Here is a 21,528-nt window from a genome sequence, read left to right as displayed (position 1 = left end):
AGAGCTAGCTCGTGGGAAGAGAATCTATCGACGGCTGCGATGGCGGACGATTACGCCGGAGCCGTGTTCCCGCGAACGCGAGATATAGGCCCGGGGTCCGGCGATCCCTGTCACCTATCTTGCGAATAGAAGCATCAGCTGCTAACTTCTTAATTCTTTAATCCTCGAAGTCTTTAAAGTTCCATCTTAAAGTTTGCGCTGCATTGAATCCGTCAAATACGTTTAGCAAAGCCTCCCTGTCCTTAATCTTCTTCTTCGCCATTCCGTGTCTCCGTCTCTCGCCTCGTCTCTTTCGTATCTCGGGGCATCGCCGGACAACTTTCTAGGAAAGTATCCTGCGACACGGTCGAATGCAGCCAATTCGAGCTATCAATGTCGAATTTACCCTGACTCGGGAATATTGCAGGCTGGTGCGCGTCGTGTGTTGTATAATGGCAACGTTTGACGTCTATTAAGGCGGTCCGTGGAAGAGAACCGTCAGAGGTGTCAGCGTGTAATTGATAATGCGAGCTTGAGCCGGCGATCACCTTCAGCCGCGAGTTAATTCCATTTGCGGGGTCGTCTGAGAGAGCGCAAGGGCTCGACGCCGGGGATAGGAGGGGAGTTTTGGCGGGACGAGTTTTTGGAATCGATTCCTGCGGTCTGCAATGCCGCGTACACACTATAGTACAGCTATAGCTTGCCACCGGAAGCTAGGCCGATCGTTATCGAGCCTCGTTTTTAGAATTTTTCTGCTCCGCCTTTCGAACCGTGCCCGAATTTCCACGCTGCGGTTCGCGTCGATGCGGTCCTTCAGTTCTCACGCGAGACCTCCCGTTCGATTTCCTGATAAATGGAACTGCATCTGGAATGGAGCAGTTGCGGGTAAGGTTGCCTTTCTCGAGAAGCGTCTCGAATTTTTCCGCCATCCAAACGAATTTTCCCACCGGGCAACCGAGCCTTCGACCCTCGAAATATCCTCCACTGCGTCGATTCGTGTCCGTTTCTATCGCGAACCAGCTGAAATTAAATCGCGGATCGTGCGATATCACTGTTACGTAACCGTGCAAACTATCGGTACACGTCGCTGTCTATCTCTGTCCAATTTTCCCCCGTCGTCACGATACGACGCCCGTTGACAAAAGGCAGCAGATACGAATCCCCGAGCTTTGTCGTTGCTCGTTTCGCGAGGTGTCAGAAGTTTGCAGGACCGTGGCGCGTTTAATCGAACACACGGTGGGTAAGGCATCTGGTTGGCGAGTTGCTAAACTCGCGGCTGGGAGTCTGCGGCAAAAAGTAAAATATCATTTGGCACGGATTCGCTTGCCAGTGTCTAGTCCGGCCTGGCTGTCCTCTAACCTTTCGATCCCGAAGCCGCAAACAGAAAGAAGAGGAGGGCGCGGGAGGGCCAATACGGGCAAAATGATATGCAGCAATCTACGTAAACGTATTGCAGTTGGCTAGATCGTAAACGGACACAAGACCACCCGCGGACTTGGCGATCCCTCTGCCCCGCGACTCACCCACCCCTCCACTCACCACCCCCCGACTAACGAACCGGATCGTTACTCACCCCGGCAGCTAGCGTATCCTCGAGGATACTACTACGCTCGTAATTTTGAAATACTGCCCGGGTATCGTGGAAGGATCAAGGGCGAGCCGGAAATTCGACGGTATACTCGCGATCGACTGGTTGCCACGCGTTAACTCGATTTTCCAGCCGAATCGTTCATTCTCGTCGAAGCTTTCTTCCCCGTTGCGCGATCCTGTAACGCGACATCCAATTAGAAGTAGCGAAGAGGTGGCCCGAGCCGTCCCAAGTGATGGCCGCGAAGCAAGAAACCGATAAGGGCTTTCGAATCTCCGGGAACATCGGGCCGATTTAATTTCGCCGAGTCTGTAACACGATTTTCCCATTATCCCTGCTGTCGCTGTAAATCAAGATGGAAGCTTCGATACCGATAAACCGTATCGAACGATCCTCGAAAGAGCAACGCGCTGCTTCCGAGATAGCTGGGACCGGCTGTTTGTTTAATATCGCGAGGCGAATTGTTCCGAAAAGTAACTCTTTGCCGACCCGTGTAACTTTCATCGAAACGATGTTTTCCTTTCGGTTCCCAAGTTAGAAACATTTATGGCACATCGGCGGTTATACGTCGCGTATTCTGCGTTTCGAGTACAAAAGACGCGTCTTGAACCGATCACTCTGCGCTCCCACGTCGAGTTCCGTCTAAAAACGGTCCTATCGAGTCGCGCGTATCCGCGTGGACGCACGAAAATACAGAAGGAGCGTGTTGTGCAGCTCGAGTGACGCTTCGAAATCCGGCAGGCTTTAATCCCGACGGGTTTACGGGCCAGCGCGACTTTCCGAGAGGATCGAGACATACGGAAACATATCGCATTTCGAAACACAACGATGCTCCATCAAATAAAACAAACTTGCCGCCGTTACGTGTTTCACGGATTTTCACCAGCCGTGTCTCTATCAACGCTGGTCCCGGTTTTCACCCCGCTAGGCATGTCCACTTGAAATACACCTGCAACGTTTCGCCAGATGTTTCGCCTCTGACACTCGCTCGAATTCTCAGATCGTGATGTGTACTACGTGGTTCTAGTTCCACCGCGAATAAATGATGGTCGACCACGGGTTCTCGATCGGAGAGACGAGTCGAATGCGTCGAGTATCTCGAAAACCGGGAGAGATCGGACGGCAGCGAAAGACGCCGTTCGCCCGATGGACGCAATTTGCTGCTGAAATTCGGCTTCCACCGGCAGCAACTTTACCCTACTCGACTTAATCGATACACGTATACGTAACACGCGTGTACACGTAGCCTGTTCGGTAGCTAGCGCGACAAGGCGTAATTTTTCCGCGAATAAAGTGAACGGGACGGAGTCGCGAGGGGAACTCCGTTCGGAGCGAATAGAGATGGAAAAATTATCCGATCAACTTTCGTTAGCCGATACTAGCCTGCACCGGGGGAAAACGGATTGCAATTTTCGCGTAAAAAGGCAATGGGACGCGCGCGTTGTAGTAGGTCCAGGACCGTGTACGTATGTCGGTTAATCAAGGTTCGAGCGTTGGTATTCTCCAAGGGACATCTCGTCTTTGCACGATCGGCCGCGTGATTCTGCTCGCTGGCCAACGACAGAGCACGTGTTTTCTGGGTCACGGTACAAGACGTCGGACTCGTTATTTCCGCGAAGCGACGCGCTATTTTCAGTCGCTCTTCGGATACGTGGGCTCCGGAACGAGTCCTTTTCCCCGACGTCCCGCTCTCATCCCCATTGACGACTGGAAATAAACTGTTCTTCGCGACGCTAACAATGGAAACGGGTTTTCATTCAACCCGTTGCACTCCTTGTTGCTGCATCTTAACGGGAGACGCGATCGAGGACGGCCGGGGGTGGCGGCAGGCTGGGGGTGGCGCGGCCGCGGCTGTTCCACCAATTAGGCGACATCAAAGTTCCGGATATTAATTGCGGTTCCTTCGAGTGCTTCTTAATTGACTTTTATCGACGATCGTCTGCCAGGAACAATGGCATTATAATAACGCGGGCAACAATGACCAAGACGAGCTCGACTTTAATTCTCATTTTTGCCCTCGTCGAACCGTCGCTCGACTCAGTGCCTCCATTGTGCATCGGATACGCGGTTCGCATTAACGAGCGGATCCGAATCGATCTTTTCAGCGTGGTATCTCGCGTGCGAAGTGTGCACCGAGAATTCTTCACTGTCGCGCGAATTAACGGAGAGTCGTTAGTGGAAACCGATGGTCAGGCTTTACATTTGACAATGGCCATGCGTAGATACCGGTGTAATCTGCGCGAAAATGGAAGAGAAAGAACGAGGATGACAGGAAACTGGCCTGTCAAGGCGGGGGCCGTTGAACGGCGCGTTCGTTGACGCCAATCTGATTTCCACTTTTTCAAAGGATCAGCTGCTAGGGTGAACGGGTGAAACCTTTTTTCGGCCGGTTCTGGCAACCGGAGAACGAGAGAAAACACGTGCTCGTCGATGCATCGCGGCGGTGTGTCTATTTTTGCGATACGTCAAGCTATTCTCAGTTACGCTCCGGCTGCACGGAGTGCATCGACTGTCATCGGTGCTCTAGGAATAAACCATCCATCACGGTGAACTAATTCGACGCGTACGTTAGAACTCTGGCCCGATATTTTCTTCTGGCTTGTGTCGAAGAGGGATCGAGACCGCGTCGCGACGCGCATCCACGCTCTACGCTTGCATCATCCACGAACGTTGACAAATAGTCGGCCGTTGTCTCGTGTTTGGGGTGTAATTAAAACGACGAAACAGAAATGTCGATTTTCATCCGGGCATCGGCTTCTTCTGCGTGTCGTCCAGGTGTCGATCGTTGTAACGAGACGTCGCGTTTTGTATTTCATCGTTGTGTAACCCGGTGCTGTAACCAGTGCTGTACCCTGTGTGCGCACGGGTGGTCCAGCGAGTGTACGCGCGTCTACGTATCGCGTTTGTGGTTTTCCTTCGTAATGATCGATACCTCTTACGTCTCTCGCGTAGTAACCGATCCATCGAAAATACAAATCACAGCTATTGGCACGATCGAAGGAGGTATAAATACGATTCGACGTGGCCAGTTCGATCGCCCAACGATCGAAAGATCTGGCAAGTGAACACCACGCTCGTAATAATTTTCCCGATGGACCGAGATGGCAACCGAGAGTAGTTGTACATGTACGTTTCACGGTACAGGCAGAGCGACGAGAATCGCGCTGTAATCGAATCGCCGTTGTTCCACAGCGAAGCCTGGTCGAAAGTCGCGTAAACTTGCCCGTTTAATATTCATGCAAATGGGTTTCCTGGTCAAATCTCCTCGTCGAAGCAATATCCATCGGTCTCGAGGAGGCTAGCGCGAAACTCGGTCATCGTGGACGGAAAACGGCGAGTACTTGGACGGAAAGCTGCTTTGAGGAGGAATTTGCGACTGGCGTGGAAGGTTTGCGAACAGCATCCGGCATCGAGCACCGGCCGTCGTCTAACTAACAAAGCGCTTTCAGTGCGGAAAATTCGTCTGGCCGGGCTCTCCTTTGTTCGCCGCGACGCTGCGCGGCGCGACGTCCGCGGACGATTCACTACCCGGAGAATCGTTGCGTTTCCGGGGCTAATCTGTCCTTTATCTCTGGCCGGAATCGCTGGCGACCTCCGAAGGGGAGCGAGAAACATTTGTCTCCGGCACAATGCTCGGCTGTGGCGAGCGATAAGACCGCCGGCACCTTCGAAAACACTTGGCGTCGACCGGGGCAGCCTTTGCTCGTCATGCGATGGCGATTAAGCTTGCTCGTTTAACACCGATATCTTATGGATATGGCGGCAGTGAAGACGATGAAAATTTCGTATAACGACATTCGTTAGGTTATATCGCGCGTGGCCAGAATTCGCCTTTGCACAGAGGACGGCGCGGCCATGTTCGATCGCGTATAGCTCTGTGAGCTGTAAATTTTGAAGGTAAATGCAGCGTAGAACGGGCGAGAGAAATGTCGGGAATCGACCCAGGACCATCGCGGCCCCGCGAAGTGGAGCGTGGAGATGCTCTTTGGCGGCACATCTCTCTCCCACTTTTCGTTTCCTGTCTCTTTTTTTTTTTTATTCTCGCGCCTTGCTACTTTGCTCGTGGAACACCTCGACATCGTCGTCGTCGTCGTCGTAGTCGTCGTCTCTCGGCGATTCTCGTTCTTACCAGACGAGAGATCCAGCTAAAACGGCGCTCCGCTGTTTCTCCTCTGAAACGTTCGGTCGTTTCAGAGTCTTCGACGGTATTTGCCTCCGTTTGAACGTAACGAGGAACGGATGGAAGTGTCGGTGTTCTTCCGTGCGAAAGGAAGGAGAGTACGAGACGGTACTCGTTGCTGCGAATGCCCTGTAAAATTCGCTACCCTGCGATACCTCGTAGATTAACCCGTAAAGTTTACGATCCTAGTTTCCACTGGAGAATTCCTTTATTTTAGCCACGCAGAAATTCCACGGTCCGAGGAGCTTCGCAGAGAGAGAGAGTTAGGGGTCTCGAGGAATCCCCTTTTTTGCAGGATCGTATCCCTTAAAGATCCACTGCGATGCAGGGAAACGAGGGAAACGAGGGAAACGTAACTCGAGGATGGCGGAACGAGAGAGCGGACTCGAAACTTGGAGCATCGAGTGAAACTTAACTTTCGACGTGGCGACCGAGCGACATCGAACTTCGCTCTCAAACTATTCCAGGAATCCGGCCTGGAGTGGACGAACGAAAAACAACGATGCTCGAGACACGCGCGTTCTTGGCGGCGAGCCTGACGCTCGTTATTTCAATTGCTCATGGACGGGTGTTAATTAAGATTTGCGTAGCTGGCTGGCGTGTTGCCTGTCATACGACAATCGGCCGACGAACTTTCGATCGAAATGGATCCGCAGCTTTCTTCGTCGACGTCGATGTGAGTCACGCGAACCTCTATCAAGGAAAGATGGCGTACGTACCCACGTTAACGAGCGACCCGACGATCCGGCCGATTTATGGAAAATACAATCCCCACGCCCTGACAATCCCCTGGAACATCGCGTTGATCCGTAAGCGTAGCCATTCGAATTGTTTCCCTTTACACCCCCATTGTTCGTTACACTCTGGGCGATCTCGAATCGCCGGTAGCCACGGCCAGTAGCAGCATAGCGATTTTCCACTCCAGTAGACCGCTAATTAACGAACATTCCACCGTGCGAAGTTAGCGGCTTCCTCTGTATAATCCGTTGATCCATTCTAGCGATCGAGTAGCTCGGTCGGCGTTAATTCTTGATCGATCTGTCACTTCGTCGATCTATCAAGCTATCGCAGTCTACTAGACTGTCGACCTAGTGGCTTACCAGTCTAGTAGCTCATTAAGAGAATAGCTCGGTATAGGGGCTGTTAGTCCAGAGGTAGCGCAACCTAGTTTTCGTTTGTACATCTTATATACGAGCAGCGTGTTTCGTGTATGTACATGTGTATTATCGCCGGCCCTGATCCGTGGACACTCTAACAACGCGGCCATGTTTCTTTTTCAGATCGCTGCCGAAACTCAGCAGCCAGGACGAGGATGGGCCGAACCCACACACCCAATACTCAGGCGTTACGCAGTTCGAGCCCATACCGCACGATCATGACTTTTGCGAGAGGGTCGTCATTAACGTGAGCATCCCAACCTCTACCCCGCTGCTTTCGTTACCGTGCCAGGCGCGTCGCATTCGCCAGGGCTTTCGTTTCCGATACCAAATTATAATTTCTAACTTGCTTTCCCTTCGGTTCCCTTCGATTCCCTTCGGAACGAAGAAACGTGGGCAAAAACGAGCATGTCGCGACGAACGGTCTGCCAACGATTCAATCTCGGCTAATTAACTATTAAAGCCACTCTGAAACGACGTCGAGAAATCGAAGACAGGGGTTGCAGGGAGACAAGACACGAGACGCGCATCTGCGAGGACGGGCTGATGCCGGTGGTGCACGGGTTCGAAGAGGATCGAATTAATATAAATTTCATCGCGCTTTTTCCACCGGCGTATTCGAAAGGCCGAGTCGCGGAAGGGCGGTCGACGCGTTTTACATCCGCTGAATTCACCGGCCTGTCGGACGGCGGGATAATTGGAGTCGAAATTCAGCACGCCTCGGCTACGAGCTCGGAACCCGGACTCGTGGAAAAAATGTTCCAACCCGTATTTGATTGCAATTGTCCGGAATAACGAAGCATACATGTCGCGTCCCGTTCGACGCGTCAAAGTAAAGAAATAAAAGCAGCGGCTGGGATGAAAGGGAGAAAAAGAGGGAGAAAGAAATGGAACGATGGGGATAAACGGGTCGAACGATGTAAATCGTTTCTCGATTCGCTTGTCGCGTAAACAATCGCCGGGATAGGATATACCGCGCGTGTATCTGCACGTAGTATATATCGTTAGTTTTCGTGTGATCGTTACCTGGGCCGGGCCGCATTCCGATCGATTTCCATGCGTTTTTCGGCTCGAATAGCAAATGGCTGGCGCTATTCGCTTGTCGCCCATTGCTCGATATACTTCTTTTCTTTTCGACGAGGCAAGATTATCTCAAGACACGAAGTGACCTACAGACCGTATTTTGGCAACCGTCCAAGTTCGTCTTGGAATCAGGGGCAATATAGTACCAAGGTCGTATTGTGTGAACGGAATTATCTGTCCTCGTGGATGACACGACTGCATTGCGCCAATTACGGTTACCGTTCGATCGTTTCGCGAAAAAATCCCGATGCCGATGTTTCCGCGACCGATCGAATCCTCCCTTTCCGCCTTTATTCCCCTCCCTGGCCGCCATTGCCGCGTGATCCGCGTCAAACACGAAATTTCAACTGAAAACCAATTACGATCTTCGCGTTTTATGCTTGGAAATGCGCGCAGCACCGGTTTTTGAAATTTTAAACTACCCCGGGTATACGTTCTTCTTTGATATTTTATTTACCGTTGCATATTCCTTGCCCGTGCTCCTTCTCGAAACGTGATTGATTGCTCGTGGAAGCAAGGCGAGGACGGATCGCAGGACAGAGGGCGATCGAAAGGCGATTTCCGCGAGAAATCGTGGCCACTCGTGGACGTTCGATAACGAGACTAAATATCGACCGGTGGGGCACGGTGCACACGCGTGTGCTCGCGCCGTCGCGGGTGCAATCCAATTTCTGTTCTCGACGGGCCGCTCGTCATCGCTCGGCACCGCGTCCCTTCCTCGCCGTCGAATCGGTCGCTGTAATGTTCGAAACGGCTAATTGCCCTTTGCAAATACTAAATTTTTATGCCTCACGTCCGACAGGCCGATCGATGTTCTCGCCCCCGAGAACGATATAAACGACGAGTGCAATTTCCACGTCCCACCGTGCCGGTACTACGGACCTATACCGATAAAGGACGGGTCGTTGAAATTTTCCGGTCGATACGAAAAATTCTCCATCATCGGGATCAACGTTTGTTTGCAACAGCTCGTCGTGTTTGCTGCACCACTGTGAAGCACCGAAACTCGATATTTAATGAAACGTCACGCACACTTCCGAGCTCGTCCCGTTCGCCTGCTCTTGTCAAATCTCCGTGTCGTCGCGAGGCTTACCGTTTCTCCTTCGCCGACGATAAAGATAAACTTTGGTTATTCGGGCTGAGGTTATTCTCGTGGGTAAGACGGAGGAATTCCTCGCGCATCCTCGGCGCTGGTCTTCCCACCGCTATTATCGATAAAGCTGCTCCTGCCGCGACAGTTATAACCGATACTTCTTCTTTTTCTTCTTAATCGTCCTAATGGTGGGACGCAATTACCCTAGTTTCGTTTATTAATTTTCCGTTCCGGCGAGCAGGATCGAAAGAAAGTCGTTCTTTTTGAGCCAAAACAAATCAGCCGCGTCCGCACTCCCGTTTATTCCTCATAATTGACATTACAGTCCCGCCACAGCGGCTAATAACGATATCATCGTTGGACCAGCCTATATTACTGGCCGCTGATGCTCGAATCTTTTCGAAAAGCAGAGCTGTTCGAGCAGAGCTCGCGGTATCTAGGTCTTTCTATTTCGCTTGCCGGTTGCTTTTGGGTTGAACGATTTTAAACAACCACTCATCTCCAAGCGAACTATTCCAAGAGGGTTCACTGACCGATCCTATCTATTCGCTCTCCTAGCATTCTTCGAAGATGGACTCCCACGCCTACTTATCTCTGAATCACGCATACTTTTACACCGGCCCGAGTTCCTTGTCGAAATTTAATCGGAATTACCTCGAGATCGATCGATCGTTTCGCGTGGAAAATTAGCAGTTCGCAGGACGGGACTTGGTACAAAATCATGAGCCTGGTAAGCTAGATAAGCTCTTTAAGGCTCGCGGTCGCAATTAGGGATGCAGGAATGATCGAATGAGGATTACGGTTAAGGATAGGTCACCGGTGGTCGCAGCGTGCCAATAATCGATTCTTGCGATCTCGACAGGTGAGCGGGCTACGGTTTGAGACGCAGCTGCGTACGCTGAACCAATTTCCGGACACGCTCCTTGGCGATCCGCACCGGCGGATCCGATACTTCGATCCGCTACGCAACGAGTACTTCTTCGACCGGAATCGGCCCTCCTTCGACGCGATACTTTATTATTACCAGAGCGGTGGCAGGCTCCGTCGCCCGGTCAACGTTCCTCTCGATGTCTTCTCCGAGGAGATCAAGTTCTACGAGCTGGGCGAGCTGGCCACCAACAAGTTCAGGTAAGCTTCAACGATTACTAAAATTTCCGCTACTTCACTTTACGCGAATCTCCGTGTCGAAAATAATTTCCCATAAGAATGTCTTTGCGCTACGAGTCGTTGAGACCGGTATAGATATCATGGGGGTCCAACCCGCGGCCCGATTTCACATATAACTAACTCCGTGTCGTTGTCGCTGTGATAAAAAGAAGTCAGTTATCAGCTATCGTAAGTGTTGGGTATATTTTTGGAAAGCCGAGAGATTGGACACCCCTGGTATAGACCATGCCACTTAAAAAAGACGGAGGTAACCTTGAAATTCACGAAAACTCTCTAGCGACGAAAAATGATTCGTGACGAGTTATGCCGAGATAACTTTAGTAAATAAAGTTTTTCATATTTTAAAAATAACGGAGATATTCCAGGTGGGCAGGGTTATTACTCCACCCTGTATGTACATACAGTAAATACATAGTACACACGCGAATATCTGCACCCCTTGATGGATTGGTATTAAAAATACGCAAATATCGCTAGAACATATAAATTAATTGCAAATTAATTACCAGCTATCAGTCGAATCGTCGGATTACGAATTTAAATCGCTCGCTGAAACATTGGCCAGTATTGTGTCGAGATAAACAGCGTGATTCGTCAATTTATCTCGCAACTTCGAATCGATCGTTGGAATTTTTTGATTAGTCGAAAGGAATCTTCCCAATACGACGCGAATTTGCTATCGCGTAATTTAAGTAATCCATTCTACCGTACCGTTATATCCCGGGATATCTATTATTCGCGACGTTAATAATAATATAACAGAGAGGAAAATTATTCCACCTATAATTTCGTAATTAAATCACGTCCGTACCAAACGCGAGCAAGTATTCCGTCATTTCCGCGAGGCGAGCTGTAAAACTCTACGTGCACGAAAGCAGAGTATTTTACGAGACGGGAGGAAGCTTGAAAATCGTCGGACAAGCCTTCGTGTCCAGAAACGAAGTCCAGCGAGCTCGTTTGTTCAAAGACATTCAATCTCTGGCTCGCGGAAGGGCGGTGATCCAGTTTCGTTCGACATTCGTTACCGCGGAAATAATAGGAAGTGGGGGGCAAGGTACGCGCGCGTTTCATTTCCGGCGAAAACACGTAGCCCGCGCCTGGAAGGGACGCGGCATTTGCCAATTACGTTTACGGTTGGAATGGTTAAACGCGGCAAAGCGTAAAAGATAAAGCTGGTGAAATCCACAGGGAGGACGAAGGGTTCATCAAGGAGGAGGAGAAGCCGCTGCCGTCGCACGAGATGCAAAGGAAGGTCTGGCTGCTGTTCGAGTACCCGGAGAGCTCGCAGGGCGCCCGGGTGGTCGCCATAATATCCGTGATCGTGATCCTCCTGTCGATCGTGATATTCTGCCTGGAGACCCTGCCGGAGTTCAAACACTACAAGGTCTTCAACACGACGACGAACGGCACGTTGATCGAGGAGGACGAAGTGCCGGACATTACGGACCCGTTCTTCCTAATAGAGACTATTTGTATCATCTGGTTCACGTTCGAGTTATCGGTGCGCTTCCTCGCCTGTCCAAATAAACTGAACTTCTTCCGTGACGTAATGAACTTCATCGACATCATCGCGATCATTCCTTACTTCATCACGCTCGCCACCGTGGTGGCCGAGGAGGAGGACACGATTGATCTACCAAAGGCGCCGGTAAGCCCGCAGGACAAGAGCACGAACCAGGCGATGTCCCTGGCGATACTCAGGGTCATCAGGCTCGTCAGGGTGTTCCGGATATTCAAGCTGTCCAGGCACAGTAAAGGCCTCCAGATCCTCGGCCGTACGCTCAAGGCCTCCATGAGGGAGCTCGGCTTGCTCATCTTTTTCCTTTTCATCGGTGAGTTCGCTTTCTCGTATCTTCTTTCAACTTCCTCCTTCCCCCTTCTTGTTTCTTCGCTTTACTATCTTTCGTTCGTCAGAGTTCCACAGGAGACGATTGTTTGGACGTTGTGTTTGAACAGAAGCAAACACTCGATCCAGAGATTCTTTTGTTTCCTCTACGTTTTTAAAAGAGAAACGGCCACGGATTTATGTGCATCGCGGGCTGAAATGTTTACCCGTTGCATCGATAGAACGAGATCAACCCTTAATCGAGTAACGGTCAGTTGACACACGCTCCATTTCACAGCATCCGCAAACCACGGTCGTGTTCCAGGTGTCCCGAAACTTTTGAGCGGCAGTGTAGTTGTTCCCCCGCGTCCAAGCGTGTTTACTTCCACCGGTTACGGACTTTGCTCGATTCTTCGGGTCTCCGGCACATTTATTTACCTCGCGAATTTTAGCATCGTGAAATTCAAAGGGTGATCGGAAAGCCAGAAATTTGCAATTTAATCGCGCCGACCTCCGGCGTTCGCGTTCCGCCAGCGGGAAAATAAAGTGGCAGCATTTGAGATTCCAGGGAGCCGTTCCCTCGATGTTATTCGAAAACCGGAAACGCGTCCTCGGCATCTTGCAGCTTCCGCTGACGCAGATTTCTACCGGAATATTTCGGAGGGCGACTTCCTACGAGGGGAAGATTTACAACCTCGTTCGTCCATCGATTCTTAATTCCGCTCCCGGAAGAGCACTCGTCTCCGTGCCTGTCGATCTTCCTGGTACCGCGTACACGCTTCGGCGTATAATTTTCGAATGCTCGTACGCGGAAACGGAAAACGCGACGATGGCGGAAAACTTGGCGATAAAATGGGACAAAGAAAACGATTTGACGATGTTTGAGCCCGCCGAACGAAGGCATCGTTTGAAAACGTTTCGGTGCATCGGCTAGAGGACTGCGCAAAGATCTAGGTAACGAAAACCGAGGGCCGATCATCCGGTATCTGGAGGAAGAGTCGAAATCCAATCAGCGTAATGGAAGGAAGCCCATAAAGACGTGGATTTTGCTCGATCGAGCGGAAAAAAGAGGAAAGTTGGAAGAGAGTGGCTAAGGAAGCGTGGCGCGTTGGGAATCGATGGAAAGGTCGATCGGAGGGAATCTCGGTGTGTGTACACAGGATGGCGCGCAGATGACGCGACGAGGACAACGGGCACGAGCACGGGGGTGGACGTGGACGTGGACACGGATGGAGAGGACTGCTAAGCGGACTAAGGGCCAGGGGCCGACAAAGTAGCGTGTCTTGAAGCGTCTGTTCCTCTTGTGTGCGTTGCAGGTGTGGTGCTGTTCTCGTCGGCGGTTTACTTCGCGGAGGCGGGCACGCAAGACAGCTTCTTCAAATCGATACCGGACGCGTTCTGGTGGGCGGTGGTCACGATGACGACCGTGGGCTACGGGGACATGAGGTACAGAGCCACCGGGGGCGTTAAACCCACTGAACCGGTGTTTTCTTCCTTGCATTGCAGGTGTGGTGCTATTCTCATCGGCGGTATACTTCGCGGAGGCCGGCTCCGAGAATTCGTTCTTCAAGTCCATTCCGGCCGCGTTCTGGTGGGCCGTTGTCACGATGACGACCGTGGGCTATGGTGACATGACGTATGATGTACTCACTTTCACTTAAGACTCTAGTTAATGCCCGCCAAACAAACGAACACATACTACTTACTCTCCTCCGATACTTTACTTAACTACTTTAACTACTCGATTACTCTGCTCCCTGTAACGTATACTCCCGACCTCTTCTTTCCTTCAAGCACGTCCCTTCAGCTCCGCTCCTCCACGCTCCGTCTCCCTACTCTGTTTGATCGCTTTTTCAGTTCTTACTTTTAAACATTTCAATTTACTTAGTGCTTGATGAACTTTGACACGCTAGTTTTCAATCTTTTCCATCTCCACGCATCTTTTCTTTCATAGCTGCTCTGTCCTATGTCCGCGGAATCGGAATGTTTTCATCTCTCTTCGCGCATCTTCTTCGATTCAGACTTCCCCCCCGTCTTCTTTTCCTTCCGCTCACGTTCGTCTCGCCGCATATCTCACACGAGTTCGCGATTCTCCCTCGAGCACGCTTCGTCGTACGAGCAACGGCATTTCCGATCATTCGCTCTATCACTTTCCTCTCGAGCGTGTTCCGGCTGATTCAGCCGTTCGATCCGCTCCTGCTTCCTTTCTTCTTTCCATTTCTCGCGTCATCGTCTCTTCCACGCGATGCCGACCCTTTCGTTTGGTCCCTTAATACCCACGGACGAAATGCCACGAACGAATCGTCTCCCAGAATCGCTGTTCTCTATTCGCGAGCTCGACTCGACTCTCCAAATATTCGAACGATCTCGTTTCTCGCGGAAAAAGGGGACAAAGGAAAAATGGGGAAAAGGGAGAAAAAAGTAAAAAAAAATAGCGCTTCTCCGAGCGAGAGGTGCGAATTGAAACGTCTCTCGATCGAAGCGAGTGTCGTGTCGCGTTTAACGCGCTTAATTGGCCTTTGGAAGAATAATTGAGGGCTGGAGAATGCGAGAACGGTGGAACGCGCGGGCCAAAGTGACATTGCAAACTCGATTATGTTCCAGAATCCGAGTCACGAAGAAAATGTGCCGATACAGTTTCTCTCGTTCGCAGTCATATTCTTCCCTACTGCTAGAGAATTTCTACCCTGCATTCGTTGCGCGTATTTAGAGAGCACGACACGCGACATTTTGATACAACATTATTCATGAGCCTTTAAGGGCTTCCGTTTCTTCTTTTGCGTTTGTTTCACGTTGCTTGTAACGTAGTTTTTTCGACACAAGCACCCTTTGTTAGTTTCATCGTAACCGCTGTATGATTCGGTACTAGAACTACTGGCTTTTGACTGATGTAGCGAAATATACTGTACACGAATGATACCAACTGAAACGACACAGTAGAAATCTGGATGATAATCTAGCACCATAGGAAACGAATTTGATCAAAAGCAGCTGCATGTTTTTAGCAAAGTTAATTGCAAAGTGAAAATCTTCCGAGCAAGTCATCTCTACTGTCCGAGTACCTGGTAGCGTTGAACGTTTCCCGATATCTCGGCGGTAAAACTAAAATCAGCCACGCGTGAATGACGGAAATGACAGCAGCGAAATCGTAAATGCAAGGACGACCCCGAAGCAGCTGGAACTCACCCCAGCGGTGCGACGCGTTATGGTTTGCTCTATGATACGCAGGGTGCGATTATAATATCGCCAGTGTAGTTTCGTGGTTCACGGTTAGCCCTCGAGACTCGAGAGCATCCGTCGAGAGAGACTCGAGATCTCTGGTGTTACTACCGAAGGGGCTTCTTGAGCAATTGCCTCCCGTAAATCAATAAGTGTCCTCGGGCAACCGGCACGGGTTCGTTTCTTGGAAACGCCCTCGGCCGAAAGGGCCGAGAGATCGGGACGATTCGGATCGTGGAGCGATAAACGCGTTAGGAAAGCGCGGCAGCCATGGGTAACGCGGCGTTTTCATCGACGAGATTCCAGATAGATCCGCTAGAGGTACAACGTGCTTTAGCGAAAGGAATTATCTCGACTATTTGGTCGATGAATCGTCATTGGGGACCCGAGGTTAGGGGGTTCGCGCGAGACAAAGATCGTGATTAGTAGGGACGTCTGTCGTTAAGCCATTACGGAGTCTGGGGTACAGTTGCTTGGAAATTAGACTCTAAGGTTGGGCTAGTTGTACTTTGACGTCGGTGGTGGGGCAGCGGCACAAAGTAGCCGGAACGTTTGTCTCATTGAAATTCCGTTCAGCAAATGGGAACGAAACCGAAGCGACTGCTGATTATTCTCGCATATAAATACCGCGTCTGCATACAGGGTGTCCCATTTAGCATTGTTATCCCGAATGTCCTTTTGTGTCTCAATTACGGAAACAGCATTGGCGTAGGATCGAATTATTCCGCTGATAAGAAAGAATCTCGAGTTAACTATACCTCCTTTTTCCCACGAAATGATAGGCGTCGATAATTTGATCTTTCGTAAATTAATTAACCCTAGAACTGTCAGACGAGTAAAAATATCTGATTTCGGACGCGTTTTGTGCTTTCGGTTACTAAAAATACGCTGCTGCTTTTGACAGAATTAGTATAATTGCATAAACTCGTTTACTCACGCTACAAATCGGTGCTGTCGGTGAATTTTTCTTACTAAAATGGTTCCTACGAATTTGAAGCAAAGGTATTCTATTCGAAAAGCTGTGGACCAAGACGACAAGAGATAAATAGTATCGAGCTGCGTGCTTTCTGAAACGTGCAATCTCGCGGGCAATTCGATAGAGGGATCGCGGGAAAAATAGAATACGAAGAATTGCGATATTGGAGGAAAGCACCCGGTATAAGAGCAGCGTTCGTCCTCTGCACTACACGCAAGAGGCCCGTTCCAGTTTCCCATTACGATACACGCATCGAGCTTGACTCCTTTGTCGAGAGACCGGCGTCACTCGCTTCCTCTATATCGAAGCCCGTTTCTCGCGTAACCAACTTCCCCCGTCGAAGCGCACTTTGAAAGTGTTCCACCCTCTGCTACGTCGCGTCTCGTTACATCGATTCTCGCTTCCCATTACCGCGATTGATCGCAGTTTCGGAAACCCTTCCTGCCGGCACGGTGTGCTGATGGCGGCTGCCGATCGTAAAGCATCGATGTCGCGATAAACGGGAGATTCGACCTGCCTTTCGAAATCGAACCCTAAACGCGATACCTCTGAAATTAACCCCCTGTCCTCTGTCCACGGACTACAATTAGCAGCGATACTCGTCGACCTACGGATTCGTTGCATTTTCATCGAAAAGAAATGAAAGAAATTTCTAACTCTTCCCTGTCGCGCTCCTCGACTTCCGGTTCCTCGAACCTGCCGATTCGATACATTTCTGCATGCCTCTTCGCGATCAAACACACTCCACATATTTTTCTCCACCCATACTAGTCCCGCAAGATCAAACGTTCTTGCTCCTTCTTTGGAAAGTACTCTCTTTCTACCTTCGCTCACTACGCTGTCATTACTGCTACTACCATCAGTCATGGATCACAAAGGCCCATAGTACAGTGACACCTGCATAGGAATGATCTATCGTTTTGCAACAAATTCGATCGAGATCCGACTCACCGAAGATAAGTCGTTTCGCGGGGAGGATCGAACGGGATCGGGGATTGAACAGCGTTAAAGACACGGCTGGGCGAGACGCGAGGAATTCGCGTGCTCTGAAACAACAACGACGCGTGTACGTTTCCTTTGAGAGGAAAGCAGAGAAAAGAAGCGCGACGAGTGGAGGAGGATTCGCGCTAAAATCCATTCGCGAGGCATTCATCGGACGGGGCTGAATGAGCGTGACGAGCGGTGAATTCTTCTTTCCCGCCTTTGATCTCGAACCGGTATTGTTCGCGTATATAGCGACAGTTATTCAATTAGACTCGGCCGCAAAGAATGCGTCATTTCGCAGCCACGGATTAGTCGGGAATAACGGTCATTGCGTTCTATAATCTGGCATACTGGTAATTGAGAGAGGAAAGCTTTTTATCGTCCTACCATTCAAACGGTTAATTGATATCTCGTTGGAACTTTTTACCGGGGTGATAGGAAGAGAGCGAGAGAGAGAGAGATTGAGAGAAAGAGATCGAGAGAGAGAGAGAGAGAGAGAGGGAGAGCAGAGGAAAAAATAAGGCATGACAGAAACGAACATGTCGTCCTGAATTTCAACGTCACCGTACACGATCGAAATTAAACTCTTCTTGGACGTTTTATATTTATTTATTTATTTATTTATTTTGCCTGACGTGGTTATCGAATAGTCGAGAGATAATCGAATCGTTACTGCTTTCCGGGAGAATGCGGAACGTTCGAAGGCTACGGGGTGGTTGAAGTGGTCGACGCGTGAGCGAGTTTGCATGGCTTTCAATTCGATGAAACGCGCTCTAATCATCACTCTGCTCTCTACGTGTGATTCGACGTGCACGGAAAAAGTCTCGCGGTAATTTCCGTCACTCGGTCAAATTCGTCCCTTAATTGCTCGTTACCACGCTCGAGTCCCGAGATCATCCGTACACCACGCGTACGCGTTCCGGATCGTTCTCGCTGAGAAACGATCCGAGCGATTGCGCACGAAACTGCGTGTCCGTGTTCGAAACCGGTTGGATCGCGATGGTCCGTAAAAGAGCGTGAAAACGTAGAAAATTTGCATGTCGTACCGTTAGAAGATTCGATCGGATCTAAGCAACGGAATGGCACGCGCTTGTTTGGAACGGTGCATCGGCACACGAAGGAGGAGCCTTTTTAGAGAGTCACGTTAGTCCCCTAGTCTAGCCTAGAGAGCCCGCTTCTTATTAGACACGCGAAACACTATAAGTATACACGGGTTTTGCGTTCGTGCGGCGTTCAGTGAACAAAGATCGGTTTCGCGTCATTTGAATAAAGAGCACGTTTGACGAATGCAAGACGAAGGAGAACGCGTGCGAACGCGTAAACGAGATCGATCAGACCAGCGAACCGTTCTTTGTGATCATGACTAATGTCTATTTGTGACGCGCAGAACGCACGCAGACGGTCCGTGTATATCTATAGGAGCCTCCAGTACCGCATAAGTAGCGCCACACTCGACTCGACACGGCAAACTCACACAAGATAGAAACACCACACCTAGCACCGAGTTTCTAGACGAGGATCGAAGCTATCGACGTTCGAGCCAGTGGCTGACCGCGAATGAAAGCGTTCGTTTCCCTTTGCTTCAGGCCCGTGGGAGTCTGGGGGAAGATCGTGGGCTCTTTGTGCGCGATCGCTGGTGTGCTGACGATCGCCCTGCCTGTCCCTGTCATCGTCTCCAACTTCAACTACTTCTATCATCGTGAGACTGACCAGGAAGAAATGCAGTCGCAGAACTTCAATCACGTGACCAGCTGCCCGTATCTCCCTGGTACGAGCTCTTCTCGTTTTATCCTCCGACTGAATTTCAAACCGGTTCCGTCACACACTTCTGGGTAATGGTATCAACCTATAGGGGAGAATAACTTTATAACCGAACCGCCGTGATTAACCATGTCGTCCAACTGCTATCGATCTTGATAGCTGCACCGATTAACGTTACCGTGAAGGCATTTGAATTTTAAAAGGGGCAACTGTTCCTTGACGGGACGACGCGCGTTGTTTGCTAACGGCATCGGTCACGGGTCACGAAGGCTCCTAACGTCCTGTCGCGTGCAAGGATCTTTCTTTCAGACTAATTTAATAATTCATGTTCGTCGCCTAATATAACGTACCCGCTAAACTCGATAACTCTCTGCCGTAACGATTCACGCGAAACGGTATTTAAAGCAAGTGTTAGTCTATTTGCAAGGTGGAACGGAAAAAAATGTAACCTTAAGACCAGGTGGTTCGAAATCGGTCCTATCCCGGTAAGTACGAGCAAAAAGGATAACAGTATTACGCGTAATAATAATAGTCCTCCAGGTTTCTCCTAAGTACTCGTCCGTGGTTACTGGTTCAAGTTGTGAGCCGGCTGGCAAATCCCCGCGAGAGTCTGTGTGCCGGTATCGCGTGTCTACGCCCTCGCTGACGGTAGTTTACCCTGACTTTAATCCGCTTAGGCGCGAGCTCGTTGGCCAGTCAATTTTTCACGCCTTCCTTGACGGACGACGATGTGCGGACGTCCGACGGGTACGTCGAACGCCAACGATTAAAGAGAAATTGATAGTCCGGAAAAAACTCGGCGGAGCAAAGCTAGCCGAGAGTACACTCCGAGAGGATTATCCTAAAAGCATGCATAGGCGATTTAAGCTCGATTTTCAGAGTTTACCCAGCTCCGACGTAGTGGTTTTCGAAACTAGCGGAGGATGGAACTCGTCCAACATTGTCTCGTCTGTTTCGCAGGTCAACACTTGAAGAAGAGCTCGATGTCGGAATCGTCGTCGGAGATAATGGAGCTGGAAGAGGGCATACTGCTCACTCATCCTGAGATTACGAAGAAGCCCAACTGCAACCCTCGCCATAATAACAATATTAATCCAGCCTGTATGAGCATCGAGACTGACGTCTGACTACTAGGTGGGTACTTTGATTAATCGCGTACAAGTACGGTAAATCTAATTTAGCAGATGCGCAAGGAAGAGGATCGTTTCGAAGAATCTTAGCTCTCTAATCTCTCTAGGCCTCTTTGCCTTCCGATACCTCCATGACTCTTCTACGAAACGTGTGTGTGTGTGCGCGTGTGTGTGTGTGCGTGTGTGTGTGTGTGTGTGTGTGTGTGATCGTCGAAATAATTCTCGATCGAAAGATCTGCGAGAAGGAATAACGAACGAGAATTAAAGAGAATTTGTGTGATTACAGTGAAGGAGACGGTGGCAACGTGGTGGTCAATGCTGGAACAGTTGTCGAAGAACAGCTACAGCCCCCTACGGTGCCTGACGTAGGCCTCCTTCACACGTCGTCGTAGTCGCGCTAGCTGCGAGCGCTAGCGACAGCGCGTGTACGCATGCGCACTTGCTGTTGGATCATACGCGGCTGCGCATGCGCACTCGCGCGCCAACCCGCCGTCTGTCCATAGTCTGTCAATACGAGGGGTGCTTCCAATCCATTACTACGTGTCAACGAGACAAGAAAGGACGAGAGAATAAAAGAGTAACGGAGAAATTCAACGACCAAGAATCGGCTGACTAATAGGTGCCACATAATTTCTTCCATCGGCGCGACGCGAGAACGGAATAGCCGTCGGCGGAAGAGAGTTCGAGAGCGAGCGAAAAAGTGAATGAAAAGGGGGGGGATAAACGAACGGGAGAAGATAGAGGAAAAGGCGGAGAAACGTTGAGAACGACTTTCGAGATAAAAAGAGTCCGACATAAGGGCGAAAAAGGGCGGTGAACGAGGAAAGAGGTGGCAACATTTTCGACGGAAGAAGCATCGTCGAAAACGAGACAGCCGCTTCGGAGGTGTTACGGTACACGCGCACCCCACGTAGGGACCTACGTGCTAATAAGGGGATGGAGCAGGATATTTCAGTCGCGCGTCCACTCCCCACACCACCGACTCCAGTGTTCAATACAAATGATAACAAATAAATAAAAAATAAAAAATAAACGGTATAAATGAAACGAAGGAAAGAGAATTAAGTCGCGGCGGCTTCGCGAACTAAAAAAAATATATAAGAGAACGACGTCGAGCCTTTCCCCCCTCCGATGTTCGCGTAAACGCCGGAAAACATGGCGGATCGAAGGGGGAGCCGGTCGATGGCGAAACCAGGGGAATCGTATCAGATAATACTAATTATTTATTATCGATGTAATTATATCGAGTACACGTAGGCGAAGGTACGCTAAAGAAACAAAAAAAAGAAAAAAATATATAAAAAATATTCGTTTTAATGATTATAACACTGCGCGAAAACGGACGAAGCCACGATCGAGCGGAAGAGGAAAACAAGACGGGGGAGA

General features: G+C 50.1%; 1 protein-coding gene across 6 annotated transcripts in view; it reads left to right on the top strand.

The window, feature by feature from the left end:
- shaker (potassium voltage-gated channel protein Shaker) overlaps nt 1-21,124 on the top strand; it is a 191,846-nt gene extending 170,722 nt beyond the window's left edge. For 5 of the 6 annotated variants that reach the window (XM_017897126.1, XM_017897130.1, XM_017897129.1 and 2 more), the window contains 7 exons: nt 7,028-7,151; nt 9,943-10,208; nt 11,436-12,079; nt 13,579-13,708; nt 18,838-19,019; nt 19,973-20,146; nt 20,429-21,124. In XM_017897126.1, coding sequence (XP_017752615.1) covers nt 7,028-7,151; nt 9,943-10,208; nt 11,436-12,079; nt 13,579-13,708; nt 18,838-19,019; nt 19,973-20,139 — 1,513 coding nt within the window. In that variant the 3' untranslated portion in view covers nt 20,140-20,146; nt 20,429-21,124. Of the gene's footprint in view, nt 1-7,027; nt 7,152-9,942; nt 10,209-11,435; nt 12,080-13,388; nt 13,519-13,578; nt 13,709-18,837; nt 19,020-19,972; nt 20,147-20,428 lie in introns of all 6 variants that reach the window. The other variant, XM_017897131.1, reaches the window with a different exon arrangement.
- The last annotated feature ends 404 nt before the right edge of the window (nt 21,125-21,528 follow it).

The sequence above is a fragment of the Eufriesea mexicana genome, unplaced genomic scaffold, assembly GCF_001483705.2.
Source record: "Eufriesea mexicana isolate 0111107269 unplaced genomic scaffold, ASM148370v2 scaffold386, whole genome shotgun sequence".
Lineage (NCBI taxonomy): Eukaryota > Metazoa > Arthropoda > Insecta > Hymenoptera > Apidae > Eufriesea > Eufriesea mexicana.
The sequence above is the reverse complement of the archived record's forward strand: the minus strand, read 5'-3'. Positions and strand labels throughout refer to the sequence as shown.